This window comes from Triturus cristatus, chromosome 4_1 (genome assembly GCF_964204655.1).
Source record: "Triturus cristatus chromosome 4_1, aTriCri1.1, whole genome shotgun sequence".
NCBI classification, from domain to species: Eukaryota; Metazoa; Chordata; class Amphibia; order Caudata; family Salamandridae; genus Triturus; species Triturus cristatus.
In genome coordinates, this window is record NC_140585.1 from 1,103,847,371 (window position 1) to 1,103,866,455 (window position 19,085).

At 46.0% G+C, this 19,085-nt stretch overlaps 1 protein-coding gene across 1 annotated transcript in view; it reads right to left on the bottom strand.

The window, feature by feature from the left end:
• Nucleotides 1-13,501, bottom strand: part of SLC2A13 (solute carrier family 2 member 13) — a 1,405,836-nt gene extending 1,392,335 nt beyond the window's left edge. The window contains exon 1 of the mRNA XM_085654105.1: nucleotides 12,730-13,501. Coding sequence (XP_085510231.1) covers nucleotides 12,730-13,279 — 550 coding nt within the window. The 5' untranslated portion in view covers nucleotides 13,280-13,501. The remainder of the gene's footprint in view (nucleotides 1-12,729) is intronic.
• Between the last annotated feature and the right edge of the window lie 5,584 nt (nucleotides 13,502-19,085).

The window sequence follows — 19,085 nt, forward strand, 5'->3', positions numbered from 1 at the left end:
ATTGGAGAAGTGAATGAACTTCTGTAGACTAACATTGGTCTAAAAAAAACATTTTGTGGCGTTAACCCCATTTTCGGAAATGCTTAAACAGACTGAGAGGAGGTAATGTAATCAAAACGCTGCACTTGCTTGTACCAAAAGGTCTGTTTGCCTAGGTGAAAAATGTTGCCAATTTCTTATATCACACAGGTGAAAAACGTGTAGACTGTATAATTGCTTGAATGTGTAGCTCATATTATAGATGCTCAGAAACCATCATGCTTATATTCCTTTGAGTTTTCAGAGCAACAGGAAGGTGTCCCTGAGAAGACAGTCAGGTGAAAGAGTCAACAGCGGGACAGTCCAATAGAACAATTCCAGTTTAATCACAGCAATTATCTTTCATCCAGGCATAGCATGATGCAAAACAGTCTTCCATCTGAACATATTCTCCAATATTGCCATGGAGCTTCAATAGTATCTGTGAGGGGGGGGGGGGGGCGGGAAGTCATGAGACACCAATATTGCATATGGCAGTCCTAAAGCAGGCAGCTTAAAGGAGCCAAGCAGGAACCAAGCAGAGTGTAAAAGAGGCGAGAATGGTGAAGAAATGTATTGGACTCCACTGGTATTGGGACCTTATGGGATGTAATTTTTCCAAGTGGAACACGTGTCTGCTACATAACTCACAGGAAAATACCCATGGCAGAGCCCAACCCCCTACACCAAACACCCAGTCAAATCAGCAGAGTGGGAGATTATTATCCACTTATCAAATGCACTGACATCCAATACAAATAAGGTAGGACCACACGGGACTCATAACCAGCTGCTGTTCTCCAACATATATAATAACAGCTCTGTCAAAAACCATAATTTAAAATTGGAGACGGGCTGATAGAATTCCTAATACAGTTAAAAGTTTACTCCCAGTGGAGGTAGTGAAGGGTCATAGGAAATTTGCTGATGTCAGCATGAGTCTCAAATGGATGAATTATGGAACAATTACAGAATGCTGGTGGTATAGACCATTTTTAATGCTCTCGCATCTGAAGATCCAATTACAACCTGCTTTATTAAGCATCATTTGGATGTCGCCCGCATGGGGGAGGGGGTTAATTACTTTAATTACCTGCCACTCAAATCATACTCTGTATGGTTAAACGCAATGCATTAGCTCTATTGAGGGGCTGTCAAGACTTTACACCTTATTCTACTATGTTGTTGATAGACTGGTTTTGACTGAGTTGTTTGGCCTAGGTAAACCAAATGACAGGGGCACCACATGACACACACTTCATTATTAGCGTTACAATTGGAGTACGGAGTAATTGTGTCTGTTCCATGTACAAATGCCTCACAGTTTCTAGTATGCTTACACATTATGCAACTTCTTAAAGTTAGGAGCCTATCTACTGACTTCTGTATGCAGTAACACTGTCAATCAAGTTTTGAGGTCCCATTGCTTTAGACTACCTGTATTAAATCCATTTATCACTGTGTGAGCACCGAGCACTCGCCTCGTTTACTTCTGAAGCAGTACATGTCTCATTTTTGCAGAGTATGTGCTGCTTTTTCATTATTGCATAATTAATGGTGTATATACATATGTAGGGGTTGAACCTTTTTGCTGGTTTCCCACAAGGAACCTGTGTTCTACATGTGTTAATTACTCCTGATTCCAGGTGGTGTTTATAAAGAGTAGCCCCTGTATCGAAACAAGGCAATAAAGGCTGTCAAAATGTTTAATAATTCTTAACTGCAAGTTACAGGAACCGTAGATATGTCTATCCCAATTTGTACTACAATACTCCTGGCCACCATAAGAACTCTCCTATATATATATTTTTTTGTAGCGATGCTTTACAAACTTGTCCATCTAATGCCAACAATTACTTCCTGCATAGGATATCTTTATCTCTTTTAGTGCTGAAAGGACTGTAATAAAACAGTAATATTGTTTGCTTGTTTTTTTCTAATGGGGCAAGCTCGCACAGTGGGGTTTACTGTGAAGGTGTCACATTGGACCTTTACAAATGCCTAATATTTAAACGGAGTCAATAAAGCCAACACTTAAAATCAGCAGTGATTACATTCTCCTAATCTCTGAAAATGTTATGGGAGTCACATTTCAAAACGAATTCGAAAGTGAAAAATAAAATGACAAGAGCCAACAGAGGGTTTATAGGAAGGAAATTAAAAGCCAACAGTCCAATAAACTGCATTGTGTCAGACTCACAGTGTGTTGTACAAGCCAAAGAGTATTCAAAAGACAAAAATCGCCCACATTTATTTAGATATTAAAAACTTATCAAGAAGTGAAAGTCATATGCCCCAGTTGTACAAATATCGAATGGAAAGACAGTTGGATTACAGAGCACATACACCGAATGTAGCTTGAAAAGACTAGATGTTGTTCAGTTACAGGATTTGTAATTGTGCCCTCTCTCCTTCGTAGTTACTTTACAAAGCTACTCAAGAGGGAAAAAGCTTTCACCTTAACTCAAAGCAGACAAAAAAGGTCTGCATATAGCATTTCTTTTAATAAAACGTTCACAACCATGAACTACCATCATAGGCTCCTTCCACTGCTCCCTCAAACGTCATCTGTTCTCTTACCATCCCTGCTCAGTCCTAATCCTCCATGAAACATCATTGACATCCACTGAAATGAGGAAGTCACCACCATTCAGGTGAAACCAACACCGTGTAAGGCACCATTTGCTTACTGTTTTCAATGTATTACATGGATGTCAAAATCAATTTTAAGGGGAAAAAACCCCGACAACACGTGCAGCTGGTGTCGCCACCATTTTCACCTTTTGATTCTTCAAATATTTTGCAATAGTTTGAGGAGCTATTAATCCCTTGGAACACCAAGCTGAACATTGGTCACATCATAACCACCCTGTTGGTGATGTCCGAGAGGCTAGATCGTCACTTTCTCCCTACATCTAATTCTGTAGGGTGGCATTCTTCCTTTACCCTCTAGCTTACGGATATAGTTTCTGGGATGCCCAAGGGCACTCGGGGGAACAGCCTGTTGGCCTTCCCAGGTTAGGAAGTTCTGAGGCTTAGGCACACATGGACCTTTTTGATGTGTATTTTGCAGACATTGGGATTAGTCATGGCTGGCATAATCCATAGCGAACATTAATTTGTACAGAATATGATAATGTCTGAAAATAGAAAAAAGTCCCCAGCCAGTATTCAAATTCCTTTTTTCGTATGACCCGAGTGCTCACTGCAACCAAATGGGTATGAGCATATAGACTTACAGATTTCAGATGCATATTTGTACACGGAATACTTAAACAAATAAATTGTACATAGACTTTGAATTCATTTAGCTATCCTGTACTAGAAAAGCCCGCAAAGGGCTCTTATCGAAAAATACAGTATGATCCAGTGTGCTATTGTAAAATCAAATCTTCTCTCGGTATATTACAATCAGTACTTGCACTACAATAGCTGTGCTGTGTAGAAAATGTAACCATTTCGGAAGCATAATATCCCCGCAATGTGGCTATGGGTTCCCTGTTTTAACAGCTAAGAAGGGGGCAAATAATGGCACTGCAAGCTGTTAGATTAAGAGAACTGGTTTGTATAACGCTGTGTTGCCACTGGTAAGGCCTTGCAGTGCTTTAAGGTTCGGGTACCTTCACATCAGGGTTCAAGGATTCCACCACAGAACAGAGTTGTGCCTCTGGATGACTCAAATGGCTTTAAAAATACGGATATATAATTGCATTTTGGGTGGCATTTTACCTGAACTATCAACACACTTAGACCCTCTGCATATCTGGTTTCTCGAGCTGGGGTCCTCCAAGGGCACCGGGACCTCCAAGACAGTGGTCACTAGTAATTTGCAGTGGGCAACAGTTTACAAAAAGTACCTTCTTAGGCCTCACTTGTAAAAAGATAGTGTGCTGAGCTTTCTCTTGGTTAATTTTCCTGTACTCCACTCCGGTGCAGTCTGGAGGGGCTACTTTGCTGTCCCGAAGAAGAAGATGACCCAGGACCACCACAGAGAGATGGGAGAACAAATCATCCAAACTATCAGGAGTTCCCTATATGTCTTAATTTGTTCTCGGGGTCTCCCTAGCTACAGGGGCAAGCCAAGGCTTTTCAGACTTCTGTAGAACGTGATAAACACTAATCCTTCAACTATTTGATACCAGACAACTGCATATATGAAAACCCAGTGCTCAGCTACAAATAGCTTCTCGGTGAATACTCTAACAGGTCAGGAGCAGAAGGATACCTCCAGGGCCGGCTTTAGGGAAGTGCGAATGGGGTGCTGACCGGTGGTGGGGGGGCTGACCTCAGGGGGGGTGCTGTGTTTAGCAATAACTTATGATTGGTGAGATGAGGGGCACTTTTAACCAGTGGTAGTGAGAGAATCTGAGGAGGCGGTCATGGTGGGTGAGGGTGCCAAAAATTGTCGGACCGGGTGCCACCAACGCTGATGCCGGCTTTGGATACCTCCTTCAGGAAGCAGCAGCTTGTATTCTGAATACAAAAGTCTAGTTGGAAGAAACAGACTACCAAAACTGAACAAGCTAGTAATGGGGTAGTCCGCCTGCGTCCCTGCCTTGTCTTCCTGAATGCAGGGAGACCAATGCCTCGGAGTCCTGCACATGAGCTAGTATTAGAGATCCAACAGTGCTTAAGAGATTGGAGCTGTCAAGTTGAGATGTTTTATATTCCTCCTTCACCAGAGATGAAGTGAGTTGTGCCTTTACTTTCTGTAGAAGGGTGCCCATTGATGAGTTTGAGTCCACTTACAGATTGTCTAGGCAGTACCTTCAAGCACCACTTCATAAGCTAAAGTATAAGCGTGTACATTAAAAACAGTTGGGCTGGATTGAGATCCCAAAGCAACCGTGGCACCAAAGTTCAAACCAGCCCTGCTCCCCATCCCCGTCTCATTCCATCCATTCTATGTTGCACTCCTCCTCTCTCTTCTCCCTCCCTTCCAGCTTGGTCTTTCTCGCTCTCGCGTGAAGCCACCAGTGTACCTTCCATGTTAAAGTCAGGCAACGGTATAGAGTGACAGACCCTCCAGCAGCTACCCAGGGCCTTCAAAAACAAGACTACTGTTGCTCTAGGCACTCAAATGCCTGATGAATAAATTACCAGTCCACCCCTAGCATGAGCATACCTCTACCAAGGTAGCTAACTTCGCTGCCCCCAGCAGACTCTGAACACTCTTTGCTCACTGAAGTACTCTAAGGAATCTTGGTGCACAGCTGCTCTCTGGCAGACACTTGATGAAAAACTTGTACTAAACTTAACTGTTCTTCCTTTTCAATTGGGAAAAAATGGTGAAGGCATTATATTATCAAAAATCCATTATTGTCTTGATGTTTTGATTTTATAATGAACCTATTTGTAGCTAAATGGTTCACGGAATATTATTCCTCCAGAGACTACTTTACCTATATTTTATCCTATATTTCCTTTATTTTCACCACTACTCGCCTATTGATCCTTATTTTAAGTAATTAGCATAGACAAAGAACGCGTCTGTTAACTGTATTATTTTTATCACTGCATCCCAGCTCCTCACTACAGCATCCATTTTACGACATTGTCATTCCACATCAATCGACCCTTTTCCCCTCACCTCGTCCGTCACCCATCATCCCAAGAGTAATGAGTAGAATGATTAATGATGATAACTGAGGGCTGAGCAGTCCTAAAATGATCAGTGGCATGTCCATTGCAGGACACCCCCTTCGTCGTCCCTTTTTCCTAATTGCTCACGCTGTCTCCCCATTCCTCCCTCCATTAGCGATGAAAGTGCACATGTTATTAATTGTGCCTATCCCAGGCGAGCAGTCCATGTTCCGCGTGACACAAATATGGAATTGGAAGAGCAACTTCGGGCCATTTATTTAGGTTTAACAATTTCAAAAACTGGACTCATATAGCAGACACCAAGTTCTTTTTCAAACGTTGTCCTATGAAAAGATGAAAGCACACTATCCTGTTCAGCACGTCACACACCTACGAAATATATCTGTTTATTTATATGGGTATAAAAGTTAAGTAACAGTGTTAAGGTCTCTGCGTATTCAAATATCTGATGCCCAGATCCTGCTCGTGTGTTAAGTCGTACGGAAGTATTAAGGAACTAGAAGGCAAGGAACACGGAACGATGGGAGATGGGGTGTCCTGGGATACCCTGTGTGCTGTCCATTGTGGACATCTAATCCTGTCAGCTTCCCTCATCGTTATCAAGTAGTGTTGAGGTGCGAGGACTGAGGCTGTCCTGAAATTGATGCTGTACTACAGTAGTAAGTCTTCAGCCTACTCCCACAGTACCAACATTCAGGTTGCGGAAATGTAAATAGCCTATAGTTTACCTATCTATGAATGTGTTATTAAAGTTACAGTGGAGCGTGTACTTCGTATGACTCTTCTAAACGCCCTCCCCAATTCCCTCTCCTCGACTGGTGAATATGCAAGAAAACATTTTGAAACGTAATTACATCAGAAAGAACTTTATATAGCATTTATGAAACTCCGTTTTTTTTTTTTTTTTTTTTAAATATAATGCCTTTAAACAACTTTATTTTTAATAACGTTTCTATATAAGGCCTAGCACATTGGCAAGTTAAGCTTAGAAGGGAGAAAATGCTTTTAAAGCCAATGTAAGGCATACAGACGCCTTCACGTGCGCCAGTAACTAAAACCCCGGACTGCTTTAAAAGGTCGAGTGTCCAAGCGGCCTGACTAGCGTCGACCGATGCAGTTCATCAGTGTGGACTACCTGCAATCCAAAGTAAGGTCCATATACAGGAACACATAAGGGCTGAGATACCCATTCTCAGCGAAGGTCATAAACACGAATTCGATGGAATCCCTACAGATATCCACTAAACCAGCAGTTCACAAAAACTTTGGACTCCTGAGGACCCCGATTTAGTCACTACTGGAAGCTGGGGACTCAGAAGCAATTTGTACGATTTACATTTTAAACATTAAATCAGTAATTTAAAAAAAAAATAAACACACACACACACACACAAACCACACAAATGCCCAAATTTCTAAAGATTTTAGTATTTTATATTGAAAAAATGTGCAAAAAAAATCTAAAAAATGTTATGAAAAGGTTGGTGTTGCATCTCGGCGAATAACTTTTCAATGTTTGATTTTACTTTGTGGTATGAGGCTCCTGCCAGGCCCGGATTGGAAACCCAAACCAGTCCTGGCAAATGTTGTCAGACCAGTCCCCATACAGTACACACCAAGAGCAGCAAGTGAGCTTGACAACTACAAATGGGGCTTTGGGAGGCGCTCCCCCCTAAGACAATGTGGGGAAAAAATGGTGCACTCTACAACACGTTTGTCATTATATATTGAATTGTATTAGCTTTTAAAGCATAGTAAATGATGACCTTAGTGTACGCCACGATACAACAATCTTTGTTGGGGCGCTTTAATGATTCCCTATCACCCTCCAACAGTGCCTCTCATCTCTCCATAGTCCATCTCTCACATGTATTTCATTTGTTTTATATCACCTCTCATACCAGTTTAGGGTGTCAGAGCACTTTACATCACACACCTACAAAGAGAACGAATCATACGTATGTAAATCAGAATATAGAAAATGTTAAATAAGGCAAAGTGGTCAACAAGGTGTAGAATTCACATGTCATCCATACGGGTAGACATTTTTTTTTTTTTTTTTTAGAGTGCTTGATCTGGAGAAGCACAAACTCGGAATTCAGAACATAAAACAGGGGTTAGGGTTGACTTTAATAAGAATTTTTTTCTACCCTACCAAGTTCTTTAACAGCATTGGGATAATCAAAGACTAGGGAAAACTATATAACTTACTAATACCATGCAGTTTGCATGCAGCTCTTTGATGGTAATTCATAGCTTCCTGTGCTACATTACCATTGTCACTTATGAACTGCACAGTAGCAAAGGAATCTCTGTGACAAAAGCAGTAGCCCACTGAACTATGTACATGAAATACTGTTTTTTTTAAATACATGGTAAACATTCTTTGCAGTAGGCATAATAACCATCTGTGCTACCTTAGAAGAGTCAAAGCTGCCCCTGGACAAAATTCATCTCTGTCCAGCAGGTACATCAATCACTGGAGTTAACTTGACACTTTTATTGTGGCCCAAAAACTGCTTATTATACAAGGAACTTTGCAGTGCTTTTAAAACTGCTGGCTGTGGACCCTCCCTGTGAATAGGTCATGGACCTCTGGGGGTCCCCAGACCAGAGTTTGGGAACCACTGCACTAAATTCTTTCCCATGAGTGTAGAGGACATCTTTCTAAGACATACCTAATGGGTACAGCACTTCTGTATCGACCAGTGCAGCTTTTCTACCAAGGACGGTCCCTCTATTAGCACAGATTAAAAGAACAAGGGCACGAAGGAAGGCAACACAGTGTAAACGAGCATCCTCTATCTCAGCCTAACCAAGAATTAAAGCCTTGTGAACTGTTCACTGGTGCAGTAAACACAGGGGCCTTGGAGCACACGTAGTCGCATACATAGCTCATTCGAAAAGCAAGGCATTCTTTTTGCGATTCCATTATAATAATCAGACTGTCAATCTCGAGGACCTGAGATGTAGGCCTAAACAAAACAATCAAGTTTGAGTTAAGCAGCCTTTCGCGTGGACCAGCCACACCTACATTACTACAATGCCTTAGCCACACACTCAATGATAGCGACCCCTGGTATTTGCAACACTGCTTCGTAGGGGGAAGGGTTTTCACTTCAGTTCATGAACTGCACTGCTGCTTCCCCACCGCTGCAGAGTATAGACATGGGCGATGTCCTCTCTCTGCCCTGCACTAAAAAGAAGGCACACATTTCACGTTGAGAAAGCTGTACTAACTGGACTGCAGTGCTGGAGACTGGCGTTTACTTCAGTATATCATTTGTTTATTATGCAAACGAATGCATTTCAGGACAATGCTTCAATTTTGGGCTCAAGGTACCAATGTGACCACCCACGACCAACAGTCAGCGCCACCGGAGCACCAGGAGGTTTTTAAAACTCGTGCACTGAAAATGTTGACCTGCAAGCCTATGCCAAGTGCGATCTACTGTGCTTCACAGTGCCTGTAGTGTGCGGCCTGCACAGAGTATAAGAGAGGCCCGCTCTTCATAACAACCTGTGCTTTGTGCACACACCTAGCACAGCAAGTTTCTGTACTCCGGCGACAAGGCTTATTTGCTAAACTAGAAAGAAAAGGGAGTTCTGCGGAGGTCCAGAAGACAAGTTGCTACACCGTAGGAGAATTGATTTCACGCGGTACAAATCAAGTTGAGCATCTTCACTGCTAATACCCTCAAAAGTTAGGTCAATATATTTTCAAATGTGATACATTGCAGAGTTCATACTGTGCGCAGCCGAAGTCAGAGCTCGTGAGCAAACAGAGCCTCGCTCTCAGAGCATGCCCAGAGAAGAGCTAAAGGTAGCAGTGACCGCGGGGAGCCAGGCACAGAAGGAAGGTAAAGGGTGTGGAGGGCCGTAAGAGACCCACAGGCTGAACACGCAGGCAGAAGGAATCAATTGTCACACAGTAGGGAAAGAGAACACAGGCCAGCCAGCCAGGAGGAGGTGTTTAAGATCAGCAACTGGCTGAGAAGGCAATGGCGAGCGAATGGATGAGCATGGAAAGGGAATGCATATCTGCCAACTTGAAGAACTATTTTACCGTGTGAGGAGGGGGCAGAGCCTCGTGTCCATAAATACCTATGAGGCACTTTGAAACCCCACCCTGCCCCCAAACTCCTTCCTTTAAATATATATATAAAATTCACTTAAAAAACCATAGGTTTCACACAAGTTATAGTTAGCTGTACATTTCACTCGTAAAAAAACCAATGAAATTCCACGTTATAGGTAGATCAGGTAACTATAACTTGCGCGACCGCAATCCACATTGTGTCATTTGAGATGTCATCATTGATGTGATGAGTGATGTCACTGACCATGTCATGAGTGATGTAATATGTGACGTCATCAGCAGTGGATTGCGGTGGCGCAAGTTATAGTTACCTGATCTAACTATAACGTGGAATTTCATTGGTTTTTTACGAGTGAAATGTACAGCTAACTATAACTTGTGTGAAACCTATGGTTTTTTAAGTGAATTTGCAAGGTTTTTTAAATGCTAATTCCTAACTATAACGTGTGTGAAACCTATGGTTTTTTCAGTGAATTTGTACGTTTTTTTAAATGCTAAGTTATCTATTTATTGTTAATTTTTGCGCGCGCGGTGCGCTTCGCGCACCGTGCGCGCACTGTGGGTACCAGGTGCGCTTCGCGCACCGAGCGCCCACCTTGCGCATTTCGTACCGTGCACGCCACGCCATTTTTTTACAAATTATCAATTGTTTTTTTCTCCCTTGGGGGTCCTTAGATTTATATATTAAATGTGATTATTAATTAATTTATTTTTTTAAATTTTTTTTTACCGTACGCGTACGGTAAGCTTACCGTACGCGCACTCCGCGATTTTTTAAAAACATTATTAAATTTATTTTTCATACTTTTTGGTCCTTTGTGAACCCCCTGACGAACGCTAGGGGGTCTGCAACTCTCTTCGTTGCCCCCTTTTCATGTTATCAACCTTTTGTTTTTCAGTGCGAGAGACAGAAAATGGCAGCCGATACTTCCTGGTTTCGACCGATTCGAATGTTTACTTTGATCTAACAACCAATCAGAATCGCGCTCGCGCACGTCACCGTACGCGTACGGTAAGCTTACCGTAAGCGCACGGAGCGCGCTTACAGATATATATATTGATTTAAATGCTATTTTCTCAGAAACTACTGAACAGATTTACACCTACAAAAGGCACTTCCTTGACCTGCGGACTACCTCTCTGCCAAATTACAAGTAATTCTGTTCAGCCGTTCGGGCTGTAGCTGTGTCTAAAGGTCCTATGGAAAAATGCATGGGGAAAACGCGTTTTGGGACCCCCCTTTTTTCTCAGCCCCCACTTGACGAATCACCCCGAGACTTTCAGGGTAGGAGCGGAGCATAGCGCCCCATTAGTTTTGAAAATTGCGCGAGGATTCGTCGACCGGTGCCAAAGTTATTCCAAATAGAATGTTGCGGATTTCCTATGGAAACAGGGTCCTAACTATAACTATCTACTGGCGACTGCCAGTAGATAGATAGATATAGATATATATATATATATATATATATATATATATATATATATATATATATATATATCTTGCTGAGGCTGGTGCCAATGGCCTGAGGTGTTTTCACGCCCCTTAATGGACATGGACAGGTCAAAGTCTCGGAAAACGAGCTGGAAAACCACTACTTACAGTGGTTTTCAGCTGGTTTTCCCTGCCGCCATGTGATATTGGCGCCTCACCGGGACACCGTGTGATGTGAGCCGATATTGTGGGAACACGGTGGCACCCTGCGAGTTGACAGGTATGGGAATGAATTAACAGCACACAGTGCTCCATGGCCTATTTCAATATAGCTATTGGCACGAGAGCCTGGGGTGAGACTGAGCAAAGGATGAGAGGCGGTAAGAAGGCACACTAGCAGAGCCCGCCAGTAACCACAGGTACAGACAAAGAAGGATCATGGGAGCGGGAGAATAAACCACCACATCATCACGCACTCCGAGGCAGAGTCTGCCAAGTACCACAGACACGAGGTGCCCAGGGAGAGATTGTGAACACTAGAGCGCGCATGCAGAGAGAACAGAGCATGTAGAGTAAAATGGTCTTGTCACTGGTCAGGCTTCACGGAACAGGCACGGCCATTGCTTGCAATACAATCTTGCATACCGGCGCACGGTACCAAAGTGGAGCTTTTCAGGGGCTCGCTGCAGCCTTCGCATGCCTGAGACCTAGTGCCCCTGGGGCTGCTGTTACCACGAAATAACCCCCGGCACGAACTGTACTCTGAGGAGCGCCGGCAACCGCAGCAGCTGACGCGACCAAAAGGGTGGAGGGGTAGGGGCGTGGCTATCAATGGAGCAGCAGGTGCAGCGACACCAGACCACACTGCAATCGGATTAATGCAAACACGGCGGGAGAGGGGGGCATGTTTTCCCGAGGCCCCACAGCAACCTTGCTACGCCACTGGGAGAAACAGGACGATATATTGCAGGTGTAGAGTCGGTCGGTGAACGATATAGTTTTTATAGGAAAGTTCACAAGCAGATGTTGTATTGTAGGCGTGGAGTACCCACGGTGAACCAGACGTGCCATACTGCAGATCTAAACAGCAACAGGGTGAGATGGTGGAGTTTCAGTCATGCATCAGACGTACTATAGTGACGGTAAATCAGCGCTATGCCAACCTGTATAGGTAGTCGCGCTACTCTGCAGGAACGCTACTGCAAGGTACAAGGATTTTATAAACATAGAGGCGTTTTATTAGAAAGGCGATGCAGTGAGGCGAAATAGGTTTTGTAAACCAGAAGCACTACGTCGCAGGTCCAGTCGTCCTACAGCCGGACATAGAATTAAAATGTGCACTAGAGAAGCACTACATTCGAGGAGCTTTTGTAACTACAGAGAACACAGGGATTTGGGCATAGATGCTGCAGTGAAAATAAAGCACAGGAGCTTGAAAGATGTAGAAGCGCTTCAACAAGTAGCACAGAGGATATGGAAAGCAGGCGCATGAAATTGCATGTGCACTAGAGACGCGTCAGTTTTTATGAAGTCACATAGGCGCTAGACAGAGAAGCACTAGGTTGCACACACTCACCGATGCCGAGCCCCACCACGATGCGCCCCCCTAGCAGCGTCTCCTTGCTGCTGGCGACTCCCATGACCACAGCGCCGGCGGTGAAAAGGAAGCTGGCCAGCAGGATGCAAGGGCGGCGGCCCAGTACCCCGTTGAGGTACCCCCCGGCCAGCGCCGCCAGCGCGGCCGCTCCCACGGTGCCCGACACCAGCAGTTCTTGCCACAGCGCAGAGAGGCCGAGCTGCCGCCGCAGCAGCAGCATAGCCCCAGACACCACTCCAGTGTCATAGCCGAAGAGGAAGCCGCCCAGCGCCGAGAAGGCGGACAGCACGTACACGAAGGCCGGGGCTTCATCCTTCTGGAAGCGGCGTCGGGCTGCGCGCTCCTGCTCGGCGGCCGAGGCCCCAGGGGCCGTGGTAGCGCTGCCCAGGCTGGTGCACGACTCGGCGGCAGCAATAAGGCTGCGTTCCCCCACCTCCCCATCAGGCCGCCGCCGCGCCGCCTTCTCGCTCATCAGCTGGCTTAGGCTGCGCAGCGTGTACTCTGCATTTTCGCTGGCCGTGCGGGACATCGGGGCCCCCGGGATGCAGGGGCCCGGGCTGGTTTGAGGAGGGTCCCCTGGGAGTCTCCCGAGCGACTTTATGCCACTTCGGCCGAGTTTCAGGACTTGCAGCCGGGGAGAAGTGCAGGATCTCAGGCTTGGGGGATGCAGGCAGCTCCACTGACAGCCAACGCCGCGCTCAGCCCGGCCACACTGACAGCGGCGGCTGCCAGCGGAGGGGGCGCGGCCGCCGCTCACGTGGCGCCCCAGCTGTTTACATCACAGCGTCTGCGCGCGCCTGACAGCCTGTGAGAGCACGAGCCGTACCTGCAACAGGTGTGCGATGATAGACCGCAACGGAATCATTACGAGTCTTCCACGCCGGCGAGCGCACCCGCTCCTTGTCAAGGAGTATACGCTGTCTTCCGAGCCGTTGTCAAATCCTATGCTAGGTGTGGTTGATGGAGTTCTTTCTGTGGCCGGTGCATTGCACGACAAGGAAGAACTGGCTCTGAGTGAAACCTGCGAATCGACAGGCAATATTTCATTTGGACTGGCCATCGCGCTGTCCTAGCAAAGCTTTAAGCTGGGCGTCCCTCCATCTTTGCCTTCCATCTTTGCCTTAAGAGGCACACACCTGGGAGTTGGGCCAAATAGGTAAGCAGGTGTTGTGAATGAAGCGCGAGCCCAAGCACATGAGGCACTTTATGCGGCAACTCATAACGCTCTTTCTACCCCCTCTAGGCTTGTGACCCCCCCCCCCCCCGGAGTGGGAGGGGGGAGCTTTGGGAAGATGACACAGCCCCGACTGGTGTTGGGCTTTTTGGGTTGGGCTGGTTTCCTCACACCGGCCATCATTTTGGGTGAGTGACACTGTGACCGGCGCTCAGTTACAGATATTTTTAAACATGCACTGGCAAATGCATTAGGTTTCACTATGTGATCAAAATTTAAAAAATACTTTATTCGATTGCTTTTTAAGACGATCGTAAAAGTACATGTAAAACAATTCATTCGTTAAATGCAATAAAATTTCATATACAATCCATGTATACATTAAAATGTTTGATCATACAAGCAATCGTAATAGTCTCCGTGATTACTAAATAATAGATTTCCTGTGGCTAAACACTTGTTTTAAAAAACACGCCTACCCTCCAGACCCTATGTACATCGTCCAGTAGTTGTAACACAAGTAGTGCTGGGTGGCATTGTCTCAGCCTCAGCGCCTTTAAAATTGGGACAATCGAGACTTTCCTTAAGTTGCTATAGAATCTACAAAAAAGAATAACATGTAATGTCGATTGTTCTGAGCAATTATTACATGGGCAAAGACTCAATACTCGGGACCAGTCTTTCATAACAGGAAAGCTCACAAGCCTATGGAAGATATTGCATCTAAAACAAGTTAATAAAAACCTGTCGTAGCCACCAGGTACAAATAATAAATAGGACTGAATACTAAAAGAAGTTAAGACCCATTGATTCTGCATGACAGTGGGCTTTAGGCTTTCTGCTGATAATCTTATGGAATCCAGAAGTAAGAGGCCCTCTCTTTTTAGCTCCTTTCTACTAATAGATTGCATTGTTTTTGGGTTACTGTAATATTCTAGATGTCCGAGATCGGACATAAAGTTTCCAATAAATTTCAGTCATGGAATCAATAATGCTCCTTCAAGTTGAAGACTATCTGCTCGAATATCCTGGTTTAGTTTTGTCTCAGGTTTTGTCCATATCCTGTGCCATAATAGGATGGGCTCCATCTTTATTAAGTCTGCAGTGTAAGGGAGCCCCAACTCCGAATGGCAGACGTACGCAGATAGGCTGCTGGGGACCGCTAAGATGTATCTCAAAAATATGTTCTCCACTGTTTGCAGTGTTAGTGTGTCTGCAAATCCCCATACACCCGCTCCGTACATGGCTGCAGAAACGCATTTTGCTTTGTAGATCTGTACTAATTCCAATGATGGTCTTCTCCCAAGTTTCCTTGCGAAATTAGCGAGGGCCATTGTTGATCTTGCAAAAGCAAGTTTTTTTGCCATGATTGCTTGTGTCCATAAGTCATTATGGTCAAAAAGTATACCCAAATAAGCAAAACTATTAGTATGCTCTATTTTCTGACCGTCCAGAAACATATCCCTGCATTTGTTGCTCCCCAATCCGCACCTCATTATGTATGTTTTTGTAGTGTTCACTTTAAGGTCCAAGTGGTCCATGGACTTGGTAAAACTATTTAGGACCCGTTGTAACCCTACTTGAGTGCAGGACATTAGGACAGCGTCGTCTGCATAGAGAAGTGCGGGAATGGGACGTGCAGCTATTTGTGGGAAGTCCTGGTTATCCTTGACCAGTGCCTCTTATAAGCCATTGATGTAAAGGTTAAAAAGAAAAGGGGCCACTACACATCCTTGCCTAACCCCTCTTCTGATGGAAAAAGGGGCGGTGTGCTCGCCGGCCAGGCCAAAGCACACTCGTGCCTTCGCTTCGCAGTATAGACTTCTAAGAAAGTTAATTTTTGCATATCCACCCCTATTTGATCAAGTATAGCCCACATCTCCTCGTGTCTCACTGAATCAAAGGCAGCAGTGAGATCTATGAAAGCTAAAAGCAATCTGCCTCTTTTCACTCGTGTGTACTTGCCGACCAAAATAGCTACATTTAAACTTTGCTACACGGTCCCCAGTCCCTCGCGAAAGCCATATTGAATATCGGACAGGACATTATTTTCTTCTGCCCAGTCTTGAAGACGTTCAAATATTATACGTCCTGCAAATTTGGTCATTGCATCTAGCAGAGAAATGGGCCTATAACACTTCGGCTCCTGACGGTCCCCCTTTTTAAAGATCGGGATGATCGTAGATTCAACCCATGTTGTTGGAAAGGGGGCAAGGCAGCTAGCTTTTAAAACCTGGGTGACAATTGGCCCCCAAAGTTCGTTGTTAGATTTAAGAAGGTCAATAGGAACACCGTCCGGTCCCGGGGCCTTCCCCCACTCAATCACAGAAAGTGCACGTATCACCTCCTCCAGTGTAAACCGGAGTACTGGGTCTCATGATTGCTAGTAATTTCCCTACGAGCGATCTCGTTGTGGATAGCGGGTTTTTGGAGCTGTGTTGTACACCCCCCGAGAAGTAGTCAATCCACTGCCTCTCGGAGATGGCAACCTCTACTGAGGGCCCTTCCCCGGAGCTCAAAAAAGGTGCTTTTACCACCCTCCAAAATGCCAAGCTATCTCCTCTTTTAGAAGCTTCATGAAGAGATTCCCAGGCTTCGTTTCTTATTGTGGCTTTTCTTTACCTAATAGCCACCCTATATTCCGCTCTTGCCATTCTTATAGATGCAACGTTTTTAGGACTCTTGTGTAGTTCCTTTTTTAAGTTGGAATGGGCCAGTGTACTCTTCGAATCAAACCAGCCGCCAGGTTTTCTTTTACTCTTCATTGGGACAAACAGCGACTCTCTAACGGCCTCTGCTATTTACTGAAATGAAGAAAGGATACTAGATGGGATGACCGCCTCGCTCAGACAAGTCTCAAATGCTGGACTACATTTGTCTATCACTTTTTTTAGTGATCACTACAGGGTGATCAATAATAAGCAGTTTTTTTGTTGTAAGTTGTAGCTTGCTGAGTAGTTGTACAATATAAGTTACAAAAATTCTGTTAAAGTGTTATGACTTGTTTATGTACAAAAAGGCAATATGCAAAAAGGCAAAATTCTGTTATGAGTGGCATAGTGTAGGTAAGGTAAGTAATAGCAACACTTTGAAGAATGAAAGAGGGAAATAACTGAATTAATTAATGTAATAGCAATATCATGTGTTTAGAGGAGTTCTGACAACTTTTCTGCTAGTGCCACCGCACCTGCCGCACAATTCAAACCATGCTCCTGGTGCCTGCAAGGGTTGTATGATGGAACAACAACCTCCGGAACAGCTATCAATCAATATATTTGTTAAGTGCGCTACTCACCCGGTGGGTCTCAAGGCGCTAGGGGAAGGGCGGTCCGCTACTGCTCGAACAGCCAGGTCTTGAGATGCTTCCTGAAGGAGAGGTGGTCTTGGGTAAGACGGAGGTGGATGGGGAGGGAGTTCCATGTCTTGGCTGCCAGGTAGAAGAAGGATCTTCCTTCCATGGTGGCTCTTCGAATGCGTGGAACGGCGGCGAGGGCGTGGCTGGAAGATCGTAGCTGGCGGGCGGGAGTGTAGAAGGTCAGGCGGTTGTTGAGGTACCTGGGGTCCAGGTCGTGGAGGGCTTTGTGTGCGTGGGTGAGGAGTCGGAACGTGATTGTCTTGCTGACGGGGACCCAGTGAAGGTCTTTCAGGTGTCCGGAGATGTGGCTGTGTCGGGGGATGTCCAGGATGAGTCGTGCGGAGGCGTTCTGGATACGTTGGAGTCTTTTCTGTAGTTTGGCTGTGGTTCCGGTGTAGAGGGTGTTACCGTAGTCCAAACGGCTGGTGACGAGTGCCTGGGTGACCACCTTCCTGGTTTCGGTGGGGATCCATCGGAAGATCTTTCGGAGCATGCGTAGGATGTTGAAGCATGATGATGAGACAGCGTTGACTTGTCTGGTCATCGAGAGGGAGGAGCCCAGGATGAAGCCCAGGTTGCGTGCGTGGTCCGTTGGTTTGGGTGCGCTGCCCAGGGCAGGGGGCCACCAGGAATCGTCCCAGGCAGAGGGTGATGGTCCGAGGATGAGGACTTCCGTCTTGTCTGAGTTCAGTTTCAGGCGGCTGTTCGTCACCCACTCGGCTACGTTTTTCATCCCTTCGTGTAGGTTGGTTCTGGCGGTGGCTGGGTCATTGGTGAGGGAGAGGATCAGCTGGGTGTCGTCGGCGTAGGAGATGATGTTGAGGTTGTGTTGGCGTGCGATTGCTGCGAGGGGGCTCATGTAGACGTTGAAGAGGGTGGGGCTGAGTGATGATCCTTGTGGTACGCCGCAGATGACTTCGGTGGTCTCGGATCTGAACGGGGGAGGCGGACTCTCTGGGTTCTTCCGGTGAGGAATGAGATGATCCACTCCAGGCCTTCTCTTGGATTCCGATGTTGCGGAGGCGTTGCACCAGGGTGCAGTGGCAGACAGTATCGAATGCTGCGGAGAGGTCTAGGAGGATGAGGGCCGCTTTTTCCCCGTTGTCGAGCAAGGTTCGGATGTCATCAGTGGCTGCGATGAGGGCGGGTTCGGTGCTGTGGTTGGCTCTGAAGCCGGACTGCGAGTGGTTGAGGGATCCGTTCGTCTCGAGGAAGGCGGCAAGCTGTCTGTTGACGGTCTTCTTGATGACTTTGGCAGGAAACGGGAGGAGCGAGATGGGGCGGTAGTTCTTGAGGTCGGTGGGGTCTGCTGATGGTTTCTTCAGGAGGGCGCTGAGTTCAGCATGCTTCCAGCTCTCCGGGAAGGTGGCGGTGTTGAAGGAGCAGTTGATGATGTCCCGGAGTTGGGGGGCGATGACGGAGTCGGCCTTGTTGAAGCCGTGGTGGGGGCATGGGTCGGTTGGTGATCCGGAGTGGATGGTGTTCATCGTGCGGATTGTGTCTTCGGTGCTGACCGTGGTCCAGGCGCGGAGGGTGGTGGTGGGGGGCCTCGGTTCGGTGGTTGGGTGTGTGGTCTGTGCGCCGAAGCTGTTGTGTATGTCGGCGATCTTGCGGTGAAAGAACAAGGCCAGTGAGTCACAGAGGTCTTGTGAGGGAGTGATGTCGTTGTTTTCGGCGCTGGGGTTGGAAAGCTCTTTGACGATGTTGAAGAGTTCCTTGCTGTTGTGTGCGTTGTTGTCTAGTCGTTCCTTGAATGCTGTCCTTTTGGTGGTGTGGATCAGCTGGTGGTGTTTGCGGGAGGCGTGT